The 16344-nt window shown below is 38.7% G+C and overlaps 2 protein-coding genes across 2 annotated transcripts in view; one reads left to right on the top strand and one right to left on the bottom strand.

Moving 5' to 3' along the window:
* tmem198aa (transmembrane protein 198aa) overlaps positions 1-1837 on the top strand; it is a 53717-nt gene extending 51880 nt beyond the window's left edge. Inside the window, exon 7 of the mRNA XM_087804550.1 lies at positions 1-1837. This exon is cut by the window's left edge and continues 130 nt beyond it. Within this exon, the coding sequence (XP_087660676.1) occupies positions 1-23 (23 nt within the window). The 3' untranslated portion in view covers positions 24-1837.
* Positions 1838-4183: 2346 nt separating this feature from the next.
* desma (desmin a) lies at positions 4184-14073 on the bottom strand. Its single transcript, XM_087804471.1, has 10 exons — positions 13422-14073; positions 10340-10400; positions 9074-9169; positions 8006-8167; positions 7814-7939; positions 7644-7754; positions 7475-7584; positions 7358-7410; positions 6419-6510; positions 4184-4526 (listed from the first exon to the last, which is right to left on the bottom strand). The coding sequence occupies exons 1-10, from the start codon at positions 13985-13987 to the stop codon at positions 4485-4487; spliced, it is 1419 nt and encodes a 472-aa protein (XP_087660597.1). The 5' UTR covers positions 13988-14073; the 3' UTR covers positions 4184-4484.
* Between the last annotated feature and the right edge of the window lie 2271 nt (positions 14074-16344).

Below are 16344 nucleotides of genomic sequence, written 5' to 3'. Positions count from 1 at the left end.
CCGGACCCCCGGTCCACATCTGAGCACGGACACACAAGCGTTTGACTCTGGTGACCCCGGAGTTGAACCGACGACACCTGCATGTTCACCTGCTCGTCCCCTCACTCCGGAACAAGACGACATTTGTACTGAGCCACGATCGCGGATAAACCTTTAAAGACTCCTGAAGGCATCACAGCAACACAACATGTTCTCTGAGGCGACGACAACGTGAGCCGAAGATCTTTCATGATGGAAAAATAAACACAATCGTTTTATATTAGTTTTAAACTTTAACATCTTCTTTCATTTGACAACAAACATCTTGTTCAAATGTATCCTCGACAACACAAACACACACACTCCTACAAATACACACTCTCACAAACACACACTTTCAAAAACACACACTCCTACAAACACACGCTTTTAAAAAATACACACCCTTTTACAAACACACACTCACACAAACACTCCTACAAACACACACATAAACACACACAAACACACTCCTTTAAACTCACATATTCACACTCTCGCAAACACACACACTTTCACAAACACACACTCTCAAAAAGACACACACAAAGACACACACTCCTACAAACACACACTTTCACAAACACACTCCTTTAAACTCACATATTCACACTCTCACAAACACACACTCTCAAAAAGACACACACTCCTACAAACACACACTTTCACAAACACACTCCTTTAAACTCACATATTCACACTCTCACAAACACACACTCTCAAAAAGACACACAGTCTCAAAAAGACACACACAAAGACACACACTCCTACAAACACACACTTTCACAAACACACTCCTTTAAACTCACATATTCACACTCTCACAAACACACACTCTCAAAAAGACACACACTCCTACAAACACACACTTTCACAAACACACTCCTTAAAACTCACATATTCACACTCCAGCAAACACACACAATCCTTTAAACTCACAAACACACACGCTACTCCAAACGATCAGAAACACACATTCTCACAAACACGCACACTATCTCAGACACACACACTTTAAGCAAAGCACACATAAACTCATTCAAACACACACATACGCCCTCTCACAAACAAACACACACATCTACACCCTCTTACAAACAAACAAACACACACACCTACACCCTCTCAAAAACACACACACACCTACACCCTCTCATACACAAACACACACACCTACACCCTCTCAAAAACGAACACACACATCTACACCCCCTCACAAACACACACATCTACACCCTCTCACACACAAAGAAACACATATACACCCTCTCACAAACAAACACACACATCTACACACTCTCACACACAAACACACACATCTACACTCTCTCACAAACACACACACACTTCACTCAAGTGGTCGAGCATCACGTGTCGTACTGAAAACCTCCTGTTGTAAAATAGTTGAGGGAGGCAACAGCGCCCTCTGTCGTCCACAGGCGATCATTGCTCTGTAAAAACCAACGAAGAAGAAAAAAGTTCTACTAAACAAACTGTGAAGTTTTTGTTTTTCTCGCTGCATGTTTGTGTTTTTGTCTCCTTCGATGTTTTCAGGCGAAAGAAAAGATTTAACTCTTTTATTTTGTACAGTTCACGATTGTAGATATTGATCTGTAAATACTTTTGAAATGTACAAAAATATCTGCCACTCATGTTGTAATTTATCCAGTTGTTTTCTAATCTGTTTTCTATTGTGTGTCCTTTGACCTTTGACCCTCGTCCTGTTTACATTTCTAAACATCTCGTGTTATGAGTCATTGTTGAGCATGAAGTTGTTTTTCGGACCTGAACTACGATAAAGTCTGTGATGACAACGGAATCTTCTTCTTCTTCTTCTTCTTGGATAAAACCTCCGATCAGGACTCGTGTTTAAAATGATGATAAATGTGTGTGTTTGAACCGCAAAATTTGGCCACAGATGTGCGATGAAATGACTTGAGACAATGTTTTGAGACATTTTTTGGAGAAGTACGATTTCTATCCTCACTAAAACAATTGTCACTGTGGCGAAAAAGTATTTCTACAAACAAGTGTTTGATCCAAACATTAATGACGCATAATTGTTGTTTAGATCAAACTTGTGGGTAGAAATAGTTTGTTTACTCCAGTGACAAATGTTTCAGTGAGGATGGAAATATTACCACAAATCACCTTTTTTTTTTGTCTCCAAAAAGTGTGAAAAAATCTTTGTTACTTTATTGTAAATAACATGAATCTCTTACCCTATTTTGCAGTTATTTAACGTGTGTGTGTCGTAAAACACACATCTGACCACTTACAATATACTGACATTGTGTGTTTGAACGGCAAAATTTGGCAACAGATTTACGATGAAATGACAAAGAGTTTTCTTACTATTTGAGACATTTTTTGGAGATTTCCATCCTCACTGAAACATTTGTCACTGGGGCAAACAAACTACTTCTACACACATACGTTTTTGATCCAAACATTGATGATGCATACTTTTTGTTTAGATCAAACTTGTGTTTAGAAATACTATGTTTACCCCAGTGACAAATGTTTCAGTGAGGATGGAATTTTTTCCACAAATCACCTTTTTTTTTGTCTCCCAAAATTCTGAAAATCACCGACACTTTATCGTAAATCACATGAATCTCTTCCCCCATTTTGCAGTTATTTAACGTGTGTGTGCGTGTGTGTGTGTGTGTGTGTGTGTGTGTGTGTGTGTGTGTGTGTGTGTGTGTGTGTGTGTGTGTGTGTGTGTGTGTGTGTGTGTGTGTGTGTCGATACACATCTGAAGAAGGTTTCATTTCAATACGAGAAAGTAAAGAAACACTTTTTTAATTTCATCACAAGCCAGACAGACATCACAAGGTTCTACTTCTTGGTGCTCCGCCCACTAACCCTTCGCAATTTGTTTATCCTCGGGGCCTTGGCTCGGCTAGAGGGCTTCACACCAATCGTAGAACCTGAAGTTATGAAACTCAGGGTGTTTGTCTGACTGTAGCTTCTGCTCGACTGTGATTGGTGGAGACCAGCAGGAAGCAGAAACAAATACACAACAAATCAAAAAAGTTTTTCTTGCTCCCAATTACTGACACAGAAAAGAAAACAAAGTTCTCTTCCTCCAATTATCTGTGTTTGCTTCACGTCTGGAACCTTTTCATCCCTTTTGTCGTCCTCTTTTCTCTCGTTCTTTTTATCTGGACTGACATTCTCGCTCCGGCTTCAAACAAACACAACAATCTTTTAGTCTTCGTGGCTTTTATCGAGTTTTTGCAAACAAAGCGGGAGAAAAATACACTTTTGAAGCAGCGTCGAGGTTTGAAAAGACATTTGTCGACGAAACAAAGTCATTATTTCACTCTCGCTGGTTCGTAACATTCGTTTATTTTTGTACTTTATGATGATAAATGTTTCAAAATACTCAAAAAAAAACTAGCGACCAGGAGGTGAAAACAAAACTGTTAAAAAATATGGAGGGAATTAGTTTATTCCAGTAAAAAAAGATGCTTCAATCCCAAAAATATATTCAAGAAAAAAAAATGTCTTTAATAGAATAAACATTTTACATTTTTAAAGCCTTAAATTAAAAAAAAAAAATTAAAAATCCCCAAAAAGTTGCATCTATCGAAAAATATTTCGATAAAAAATAGTTAAATAAAATGAATATTTAAAATGTTTTTTAATCGCTCGAATTAAAATAAATAAATGAACTAAAACTGAAAATTTCAATCCAATAAAAAGTTGCATAAATCAAAAATATTTTCAACAAAATATACATTTTCTTTTTTTCAGTGTTAAAATTCTATTTTAAAATAACAATTAATCCATAAGAAAGTTTCATTTAACGAAAAAATATTATCAATCCTAAAAAAGTTCTTAAAAAAAGAAAGTTTCAACTTCAAAATACTTCAATTAAAATAAATATTTTTTAAGTTGCTTTTTTCCCAAAATTATTTTCACTCCAAAAGAGAGTCGAAAAAGAACTCAATAAAAAATATTTTCAATTTCAAAAAGTTGCTTCTTTGTGTTTTTGTATCGCTTGAATTAAAATAAATAAATCAATTTAATCCAAAAAAAACCATTTTCCCTTCATTAATGAAAATAAACAGTTGCTCAGTGAAGAAGTTGTAGCTTCACTCATCCTTCCTTGTAAACACTCAATAAACCAGGATCTTTAATATCAAATGTTTTTATTGGATCATTTGAAGCAAAAAACACGTTCGTTTTAGTCCAAATGTGACTTTTTTTTCCCTTTGTTTTTCTCGACACTTTCTCAGACACTTTGACATCTGGAGCTCGTGAACCGTTGCTTTCCTGCTCCTCCCTTCCCTCTCTCCTCTGCTGTTCATCCGCCGTGACGTCACCCACACCTTCCCTGCTCTGATGAAGTTAATGTGGAAAATAAGTTATACCTGGCATGACCTCCAGGGGGCGCTCTGTGAGACTCTAAAGCTGACTTATGAACGATCTATGAATTCTTCTTCTTTTTCTGGTGATCACATGATGTCCTGCTGGTGCTGCGTGGACTCGCTGACCACCTGAGGAGGAAACACAGAAGAAATACATTTTTAATTCATTGTTATTTGTAGAGGTTTGTGAAGATAAAAGTTGTGACGTCACAGGCGGAAACTCGTGCAACTTTGTGTCTAAAGTGGGTTTAAAGTGATTCAAGTTGATCTGGAGCTTGTAATCCATGCGTTTGTTTCTTCTCGTCTGGACTATTGTAACAGTTTGTTTTCATGTCTAAACAAGAAGGATCGTCTCGTCTGCAGTTGATTCAGAACTCTGCAGCAGAATTCTGAGCCGCTCTTGTAGAAGAACTCACATTTCTCCTTCAAACTCTTGACTGGCTGCTCTAGTAGAATAACTCACATTTCTCCTTCAAACTCTTCACTGGCTGCCAGTTTCTTTCAGGATAGATTTAAAATTCTGGTTCTTACTTTCAGATCTATTCATGGTCAGACCTTCCATCAGTGATCTGATCCAGACTTACACCCCAGCTCGGGCTCTGAGGTCTGTGGATCAGAATCTACTGATGGTTCCTGAACTTCAGGACCAGAGGAGAGAAATCCTTCCAGACTGTTGCTCCTAAGATTTGGAACCATCTCTGTGTTTGATGATCTACTGACTCCTTCAAGAAACATCTGTGTTTGATGATCTACTGACTCCTTCAAGAAACATCTGTGTTTGATGATCTACTGACTCCTTCAAGAAACATCTGTGTTTGATGATCTACTGACTCCTTCAAGAAACATCTGTGTTTGATGATCTACTGACTCCTTCAAGAAACATCTCTGTGTTTGATGATCTACTGACTCCTTCAAGAAACATCTGTGTTTGATGATCTACTGACTCCTTCAAGAAACATCTGTGTTTGATGATCTACTGACTCCTTCAAGAAACATCTGTGTTTGATGATCTACTGACTCCTTCAAGAAACATCTGTGTTTGATGATCTACTGACTCCTTCAAGAAACATCTGTGTTTGATGATCTACTGACTCCTTCAAGAAACATCTGTGTTTGATGATCTACTGACTCCTTCAAGAAACATGTGTGTTTGATGATCTACTGACTCCTTCAAGAAACATCTGTGTTTGATGATCTACTGACTCCTTCAAGAAACATCTATGTTTGATGATCTACTGACTCCTTCAAGAAACATCTGTGTTTGATGATCTACTGACTCCTTCAAGAAACATCTGTGTTTGATGATCTACTGACTCCTTTAAGAAACATCTGTGTTTGATGATCTACTGACTCCTTCAAGAAACATCTGTGTTTGATGATCTACTGACTCCTTCAAGAAACATCTGTGTTTGATGATCTACTGACTCCTTCAAGAAACATCTGTGTTTGATGATCTACTGACTCCTTCAAGAAACATCTGTGTTTGATGATCTACTGACTCCTTCAAGAAACATCTATGTTTGATGATCTACTGACTCCTTCAAGAAACATCTGTGTTTGATGATCTACTGACTCCTTCAAGAAACATCTGTGTTTGATGATCTACTGACTCCTTCAAGAAACATCTGTGTTTGATGATCTACTGACTCCTTCAAGAAACATCTGTGTTTGATGATCTACTGACTCCTTCAAGAAACATCTGTGTTTGATGATCTACTGACTCCTTCAAGAAACATCTGTGTTTGATGATCTACTGACTCCTTCAAGAAACATCTGATCAAGGTTGTGACGTCACAGGTGGAAACTCGTGCAACTTCGTGTCTAAAGTGGGTTTAAAGTGATTCAAGTTTCGAAACACGTGACGTTCTGATCCAAAGTGTGATTCAACAGTCGAAGTCTCACTTACAGACTGAGCACTCGAACCCTGGCTCAGAGAAAACCTCATCTACAGGAGAACGTGCACATGAATGAATGAATGAATGAATGAATGAATGATGACGTCATCATGCGTGCGTTCGTACCTCGCCGTCGCGGGTCTCGATGGTCTTGATCAGGACCGTCTTCTTGGAGTGAACCTCTGAGCCGCGCTGGTGCTGAGACTCCGGGCTGGTCTCTGCGCATAAGATCGTCACATCAGTCATAATGCACGGCAACAGTCGAAGCTTTTGAAACAGTCTTTGAATGACAGCAGTGTTGTGTTGGCGCCCCCTCGTGGTGCGTCAGTGTCACGAGGTTAACGTGAATAAATCCAGTTTATATTGATTGTGAAATGCACGACAACAATTAAAGTACAAATAAATTAAACTACAGATAAATTAAACTACAAATGATTTATAATTGAGACCGGAAAGAGAAACATTTCGATGAAATAATATAAATATAAGAAAAATAAACGACTAAATATGTTTAAAATTGTTTATATTATTTAATATAAACATATTGACATGGAAAATTAAACTCAAAATGAACCTTGAAAAAAACCTCAAACTAAAATTGAACTAAACTGAATTAAAATAAGCGTAATTACGACTTAAACTAAACTAAAAACAAAAACAAAACAAAACTGAAAAATGTACTAAAATAACTAAACAAAACTAAAAACAATTAACTAAACTATACGGAACTAAAATAAAAATAAAATACACTTAAATTAAAATAAAACTAAACTAAATGGAAGTAAAATAAAAAAAATAATAAACTAGACTAAACTAAAACTAAACTAAAACTAAATTAAAACTAAACTACACTAAACTAAAAATAAAACTAAACTAAAACTAAATTGAACTAAAATAAAAAACTAAACTAAATTAAAACTAATCTAAAAGGAACAAAACTAAAATAAAAACTAAAACTCAACTAAAAAGAGAATTAAAAGAGTGAATTATGAAGATGTTTCTCTGAATAAAAGAGTGAATTATTGATATTTCTCTCATCTAAAGAGTGACGTCTCTTCTTCTCACCTCTGAACCCGATGGAGGAGAAGGACGTCTGCACAGGTCCACTGGTGGTGATGCTGGTGAGTCACATGAAAGTTTAGCTTCAAAGTTCTGGTCTCGGGTCAGATGTTCGTGACTCACCGGCTCTCCTCGCCCTCCAGCAGCTTCCTGTAGGTGGCGATCTCAATGTCCAGAGCCATCTTGACGTTGAGCAGGTCCTGGTACTCCCTCAGGTGACGGGCCATGTCGTCCTGGAACACACCGGGGGGGTCACGACCCTGCAGGTCTAGATGCCTTCCTATGACCTCACCTTCATCTTGGCGATGTCCTCCTCCAGCCGGGTGATGGTGTCCTGGAACCCGGAGGCCTCGCGGCCCATGCGGTCCTCCATGTCCCTCATCTGGCGCAGCAGAGACTCGTTCTGCAGCACAGGTCAGAGGTCAGAGGTCGGAGCAGAAGGCCAAAGAGACTGTGACTCACGGTTCCCTTCAGGGAGTCGATCTCGCAGGTGTAGGACTGGATCTGGTGCCGGTACTCCATGCTCTCCTGCTTGGACTGACGCAGGGCATCGTTGTTCTTGTTGACCGCCACGTTCAGGTCGGACACCTGAGGGGGGGGGGGGGCACAGGAGGTCAGACCAGGACGTGACCTTCAGGATCTTCTCCGACCCACCTTGGACTTGTACCAGTTCTCGGCCTCGGAGATGTTGTTGGCGGCGATGGTCTCGTACTGTTGACGGATGTCTCTGAGCGCGGCCGTCAGGTCGGGCTTGGACATGTCCATCTGGATCTGGACCTGCGTGTCCTGCATCTGGTTCTGCAGCTCGTGGATCTCCTGCCACGACAAGAACCAGTTTTAAACTTGACTGTAATGGAAGCTAATCTGTGTGAGATCATATGTCTGTGTTTGTGATGTTTTAAACATTTATCTCTTTCCTATGGTTCTTGTCAAATTTTAAATATGTTTGGAATACAAGCAGTGAATTTTGATTTAATTTAATTTAATTTAATTTAATTTAATTTAATTTAATTTAATTTAATTTAATTTAATTTAATTTAAATTTAAATTGATGAGAAAACTAAAACTTAAGTCATAAACTTAAAACAACTTTTAAATAAATATAAACAAACCTAAAATTGAAACCAAAACCAAATATTTTGCAAACAAACAAACTAAAAACGCTATATTAGAAAAATAACATTTATATATATTTTAAAGTGTGAGTGAACACATAATTAAAAAGAACAATAAGAAAAAACGGATTACTTAATACACCATTATATCGATTTCAAAATGTTTAACTACTTCCTCTTCCATCTCTGACGTTATTTCCTGTCCGCTAATACCAGGAAGTTGTTTATTTTTGCGAGCGCGGCTCGAAACATGAAGTTTTTTTCCGGTCCAATCAAAGGAGGGGTAGGTAACATTTTAAATTGAAAACTCCTTTCTTCAGACTCTCCCCAGAACTTCTCTGTAAAAGAACGTTTGTTTGCGCCGAGACTGAGAGCGCGGAGGGGGCGGGGCTTCTGAGATTGATTGACATGTCACCGTCCAATCATCTGCACTTTAAATGATAAATATTAGAAAATGTTTTTCCGCAGGTGAATGAAAGTATATGAATAGAGGAGCAGGAAAGTAAAACCGTCATAAAATATTTAAAATAGTTCGGCATCTGTTCGCGAGCGGCTCCACCAATCAGCTGCGCTCCCGTCTGTCACGTGACCTCCAGCTTCAACCCACCTCCTCGTGGATCTTCTTGAGGAACCCGATCTCCTCCTGCAGGCTCTCGATGCGTCTCTCCAGGTCCAGCCTGGCCAGGGTGGCGTTGTCCACGTCCTGAGCACAGACAGTGTTTGAATCAAATATATATAAATAAAAAGATAAGACTCACAAATATATATAAATAAAAAGATGAGACTCACAAATATATATCAATAAAAAGACGAGACTCACAAATATCTATAAATAAAAAGATGAGACTCACAAATATATATAAATAAAAAGATGAGACTCACAAATATATATAAATAAAAAGATGAGACTCACAAATATATATAAATAAAAAGATGAGACTCACAAATATATATAAATAAAAACATGAGACTCACAAATATATATAAATAAAAAGATGAGACTCACAAATATATATAAATGAAAAGATGAGACTCACAAATATATATAAATAAAAAGATGAGACTCACAAATATATATAAATAAAAAGATGAGACTCACAAATATATATAAATGAAAAGATGAGACTCACAAATATATATAAATAAAAACATGAGACTCACAAATATATATAAATAAAAACATGAGACTCACAAATATATATAAATAAAAAGATGAGACTCACAAATATATATCAATAAAAAGATGAGACTCACAAATATATATATATAAAAAGATGAGACTCACAAATATATATTAATAAAAAGATGAGACTCACAAATATATATAAATAAAAACATGAGACTCACAAATATATATCAATAAAAAGATGAGACTCACAAATATATATATATAAAAAGATGAGACTCACAAATATATATTAATAAAAAGATGAGACTCACAAATATATATAAATAAAAACATGAGACTCACAAATATATATTAATAAAAAGATGAGACTCACAAATATATATAAATAAAAAGATGAGACTCACAAATATATATTAATAAAAAGATGAGACTCACAAATATATATAAATAAAAAGATGAGACTCACAAATATATATAAATAAAACATGAGACTCACAAATATATATAAATAAAAAGATGAGACTCACAAATATATATAAATAAAAAGATAAGACTCACAAATATATATAAATAAAAAGATGAGACTCACAAATATATATAAATAAAAACATGAGACTCACAAATATATATAAATAAAAAGATGAGACTCACAAATATATATAAATAAAAAGATGAGACTCACAAATATATATAAATAAAAACATGAGACTCACAAATATATATAAATAAAAAGATAAGACTCACAGCCCTGAAGGCAGACAAGTTGTTCTCCGCCTCTTCCTTCTGGTGGATCTCCTCCTGCAGCCTGAGACACATTACATTACATTTATTTAATTAATGCTTTATAAGTTCATTACATTTATTTAACTAATGCTTCATAAGAAAATATGATCACATTTAGAAACTTTCTCTCAGAAAAAATCAACAAGTTGTGACATTATTTGTAGTTTACTGGAACTTTTTAAATTCCAAAACATAAATTTTCCTTTATTTTCTGCTGTAGAACAAAGTTGAAATAAACGATACAAGATAGATTTTTATCCACAGTGGTTCATTTATCGTAACTTTTAGGTTTTATTCATTGAAATTCATTAATTTATGTAAATAATTGATTCATCATTTATTTATTGTAATGAAAATGGTTCGTTTTATTATGTTTTTCAGGTAAAAGGGTGTTTTGTAATGAAATGTAATAAAATGTGTATTTGTTTAAAAATGGTTGATAATATAATAATATTTCTGATCATTATTTGATTAATTGAAGTGTGTTTTTCTTTAAGTGTTGCTTTTATACTTATTGTCTTAAACTAAATCCATTTACATTTAAATTAATATATTTTTTAAGAAGTCAATGTTAGATTTAAAATATTTATTGTGAAGCTTGTCATGAAACCTTTGTTTCATTAAATCATTACATTATAAATGCATTATTAAAACTATTTTAATGATTATTTTTAACCTTTTTCTTTTGTCTTTTTTTCAAGTTATGTGTTGATATTCGTACTTAAATAGTGATGTTTCTTTCAGCTGCTCTCGTCTGACACATGATGATGATCAGCTGCTGCTTCATGAACACTTTTGTAAACTGATCTCAACTTATAGATGCTGCAGCAGCTGCTGTGACCAGTGTGTGTGTGAGACCAGTGTGTGTGTGTGTGTGTGTGTGTTTGTGTGTGAGGGAAGATTGTGTGAGTGTGTGACGAGTGTGTTTGTTTGTGTGTGAGTGTGTGACGAGTGTGTGTGTGAGGGAAGAGTGTGTGAGTGTGTGACGAGTGTGTGTGTGAGGGAAGAGTGTGTGAGTGTGTGACGAGTGTGTTTGTTTGTGTGTGAGGGAAGAGTGTGTGACGAGTGTGTTTGTTTGTGTGTGAGGGAAGAGTGTGTGAGTGTGTTTGTTTGTGTGTGAGGGAAGAGTGTGTGAGTGTGTTTGTTTGTGTGTGAGGGAAGAGTGTGTGAGTGTGTGACGAGTGTGTGTGAGGGAAGAGTGTGCGTTTGAGTGTGTGAGGGAAGAGTGTGTGTTTTTGTGTGACAAGTGTGTGTGTGTGTGTGTGTGTGTGTGTGTGTGTGTGTGTGTGTGTGTGTGTGTGTGTGTGTGTGTGTGTGAGGGAAGAGTGTGTGTAAGTTTTTGTGTGACGAGGGTGTGTGGGAGTGTGTGAAGAACAAGTGTGTGTGTGAAGGATGAGTGTGTGTTTGTGTATGAGGGACAAGTGTGTGTGCGTGCATGTGAGTGCATGCATGTTTGTGTGTGCTTCTATATGTATGTGAGGGACAATTGTGTGTGTGTGTGTGTATGAGTGTGTGTGCATGTGTGTGTGCATGCGTGTGTTTGTGTGCGTGCATGTGTATGTGAGGGACAAGTGTATGTGTGTTTGTGTTTGCGTGCATGCCTGTGTGTGTGTGCATGTGTGTGTGTGTGTGGGGGTGTGTGTGTGTGCATGTGTGAGTGTGTGTGTGCATGTGAGTGTGTGTGTGTGCATGTGTGAGTGTGTGTGTGCATGTGAGTGTGTGTGTGTGCATGCGTGTGTGTGTGTGTGTGTGTGTGTGTGAGTGTGTGTGTGTGTGTGTGCATGCGTGTGTGTGTGTGTGTGTGCATGCGTGTGTGAGTGTGTGTGTGCATGTCTGTGTGAGTGGGGGTGCATGTGTGTGCGTGTGAGTGTGTGTGTGCATGCCTGTGTGTGTGTGTGTGTGAGTGTGAGTGTGTGTGCATGCGTGTGTGAGTGTGTGTGTGCATGCCTGTGTGTGTGTGTGAGTGTGAGTGTGTGTGCATGTGTGTGTGTGTGTGTGAGTGTGTGTGCATGTGAGTGTGTGTGTGTGTGTGCATGTGAGTGTGTGTGTGTGCATGCCTGTGTGTGTGTGTGTGTGTGTGTGTGTGTGTGTGTGTGTGTGTGTGTGTGTGTGTGTGTGTGTGTGTGTGTGTGTGTGTGTGTGTGTGTGTGTGTGTGTGTGTGTGTGTGTGTGTGTGTGTGTGTGTGAGTGTGTGTGTGCAGCTGCTGTGAGGACAGTAAGAATGGACAGCAGACTCTAAATATAGTGAAGCCGAACTCTTGTGAATGTCAGTCAAATATTTGCTGCATTGAAACAATGTGATGATAAATTCCTCACGTGGTTAATATACTGATAATAAACACAATGAAGGATCTATGTTGGGTCTCTTTGATCTGAGCATCAGGTGAGTCTGTGGAGGGTTTAGAACCGACAACCCCAGGAAGAGGTTTCGTGAGAGTTAGACAGTGAGTGAGTGACTGCTGCTGCTGTGACCTCGCAGACACAAATAGACACAAATCAGTGTGACTCACACACACACACACACACACACACACACACACACTCTCTCTCTAGATTTAAGATCAAAGTTCTCTCTCTGAGCTGGTTTTGTTTATGTCTATTATTCATTTATTTTTTATACATATTCCTTTAATCATCAAACAATTTATGTTCATAAAAATCAAAATATTTCTATTGAATACATTTTTTTTACATCAACACGATCAATACTTTTATTTACAGTCATATGTACGGAATATTGTTATTTCGATTATGTATTTTTACTATTTTATTTTAATTTAATTGTATTTATCAATACAATATTTTTTTCATTTCAATATACAAAATATTAATGTTTTAAACTGATTATTTTGACTTATTTTGAAAGTTTTTCTTTTTGCTTGAACATCAATCAATCAATCAATATATTTAAAACCATTGATCTAAGAAAATAATCAAACATAATTAAAAGCACAGAGTAAAAAAGTCAACGATAATAAAGTTAATGTAAGTATTTCAACAAACGAAGCGTCTCCCGGCGTGACCTTGGACGGGGTCACCGTACCTGAGCTTGATCTTCTGAAGGTCGTCGGCCAGGTTGTCCCTCTCCACCTCCACCCGGGCCCTCTGGTTGGACAGGGCCTCGATCTGCCTCCTCAGCTCCCTCATCTCCTCCTCGTACATCTCGGCCACGCGCCCGGGCCCCTCGCGGCCCTTCAGGGTCTCGATCTCCACGCTCAGCGCGGCGTTCTGCTGCTCCAGGAAGCGCACCTTCTCGATGTAGCTGGCGAAGCGGTCGTTGAGGTGCTGCAGCTCGGCCTTCTCGTTGGTCCTGGTGTTGAGGAAGTCCTGGTTCATGGCGTCGGCCAGGTTGAAGTCCAGCTTCTCGCCGGAGTAGGTGCGCACGGCGGAGGAGGCCCCGAGGCCGGCGCCCGAGGACACCCGGTAGCTGGAGTAGGACGGCATGCTCTTCACCTCGTAGACCCTGGAAGACTTGTGGGAAGAAGAAGACCGTCCTCCGCCCCCCGCCGAGGAGTAGAGCGAGGACATGGGGGTCGAGCCCACGCCGGAGCCGAAGGTGCGGCGGTAGGAGGAGGCGGACTGGGCCGAGGACGAGTAGGACTTGCTCATGGCTGCTGGGTTCTTGTGGTGTGATGGAGGCTGGAGGAGCTGAGACCCAACTGTCGCGCTGGGCAACTGGGAGAGAGACTTTGGTTGAGGCTCGTGGGGCACCGAGGACGGCTATTTGTAGACCCGCCACACCCACTCGCCCCCCACACCCGACCTCCCCCGGAGACCCCCTCCTCCCGCCGCGTCGGCTTTTCCCGACACAGCCGTCGCAGGTTCTCATCGGGAAATGGAGTCATGGCGACTTCTTCTAGAACGTGTGACTCAGTGAGTCCACCATCTTTGTGTCCTTCAGGTCACCTATGATCTGTCGGTTCTTCGTGGTTCTCCAAAGAGTTTCAGAGAAAGTTCTGAATAACTCGACTTGATCCCAGTTGCTCTGGAACTCCATGGATATTTGACACCGATCCAAGAGCTTTCATCTAGATCTTCACTGTCAATCCTCACTTCTTCTTCTCCTCCTCCTCCTCCCCCCATCACGGCGGCTGCCAGACCTCCATTCAGCTGTCCAGGAGGTCCAGTTTCACCGTGTTAGTGAAGTAATAATTCTGATCCGTTACTTCCTCGTCATATCAAGACGTCCTCGTTTTAATCTCGTGACAGATGGTTGTCGGTCACATGACCATCTTTTAAACTCATCTACCGTCGACTGTTTTTGTTACTTGACCATGATGGTGGTTTTGTTTGCTTCGGCTCCTCAGGTCCAGGAAGAAGTCGAACCACCGGTTGCTATCCATTCATCTCCTCCCACAGAACTAAAATACACAAATACATACATTAATACATAAAATACACGTTTCAATTTTATTTAAAATTCAGGATTTTGTGTCAAGCGCAAGTAAAACTTCAGCAACACTCAATATTGATTTATTTATTCAGATTTAGTTGTTTTCTTTATACTTCATTGCTGACATTGTTGCAGTACATATGGGTCTATATTGGTGAAGGTGAAGTATTACTTCAGAATCCACTTCATTAAAGCTTATTTCAGACTAAATATTTTCCAAAATACTTTTCCCTAAACATAAATATTGTTTCATATTTTCTGTGTGATTCTACAAAACCAGCTGACAAAACACCAAATGCACGTCAAAAAGTACTTTAAATAATCTTAACTGTTAATTACAGAGTAGTAAAAATACACAATGCAATTTTTAATGCTATTAAATATATAAATCCTATGCTTTTTGTCATTTATACCAAGATCAGTCCAACTTTCTCACATAATTATTCAATGGTACCTGAATTACGAAAAGTATGGGATATAATAAATACACAATACATTTTGATTGATATAATATATTATTTCCAAACATTAAAAAAATATTTTTGAAACAGAAGGATTTGGATTTGGGCCACTACCATCACAAACACACTTCGTTTAACTCCGAAAACATGTGATCTCTCTCAAACTATTGCAGGAGCCAAGGTCTCAAGCAGGCGAGCCCCCCCTGACTTAAATTATGTATTTGATCTTCAGGTTCCCTTTTACCATAAACACGTAATGGCTGCTTAAATTCAAGTTTTCTTTCCGTCAAGAAATAAATATTTGCTAGTTAAGCCAGTCGACGGTGAAATTTAACACACAATAACACAACAATATCAATGATATCAAATTCTGGTCAAAACTAAATGTTTTTTAACCTTTTGTAAATAAATATATACATAATGTCGGAAATGGAGTTGTGGAAATAATCTCCTTATTATGGTTTGAGACTACTTGAGAAGTATAATGGGCCCAAGGTTGTTCCCTGTGGCACGCCAACACTTTAGAGTTTACAATCCATTGATCTACTGATAAAAATGATTTCAGATTTATCCCTACATCATTTTCCTCAGAGAATTACCGTCGACCAAAGATACAATATGGGTCGGACATAAGACAGGAAGTGACTCATTTCTGTCCCTTATATATATACGTTTGTTGAGTTGCCGTGGCAACAGCGCAGTTATGAGTTCCCTCTGGTAACGATCGCTCCGGTCTCGTCTGAGGCGCTGCCAAGACGGTCACACGCCATTCCATTATCAGCCGGACTCTCGGGCAACATGAGTAGGTGGACTCTGAGTCCTCAGTCGGCGGAGGATGTGGCGAACGGTTCGCGATAATGGACGTGGCTTAGCAGGACACGCCGTCGATCACACGTTACCGAGATGAAGACGTGATCGGTGACGAGGACGATATATACGTTATTTTAACGATAGTAGAATGAAGTACAAGTTCAATCTCTGTGCTGCTATCTTGGTCGCTCTCGTGAGATGCTTGAAGCCAACAGGGTCTTCTCCTGATGAGTGAACCTTTGAGGGGTTTAAGGGGTCATTGTGTGTGTGGTCATGTGTTTCACGGGCAGGAATGTGTCAGC

Source organism: Callionymus lyra, chromosome 12 (genome assembly GCF_982586985.1).
Source record: "Callionymus lyra chromosome 12, fCalLyr1.hap1.1, whole genome shotgun sequence".
NCBI lineage: Eukaryota > Metazoa > Chordata > Actinopteri > Syngnathiformes > Callionymidae > Callionymus > Callionymus lyra.
The sequence above is the reverse complement of the archived record's forward strand: the minus strand, read 5'-3'. Positions and strand labels throughout refer to the sequence as shown.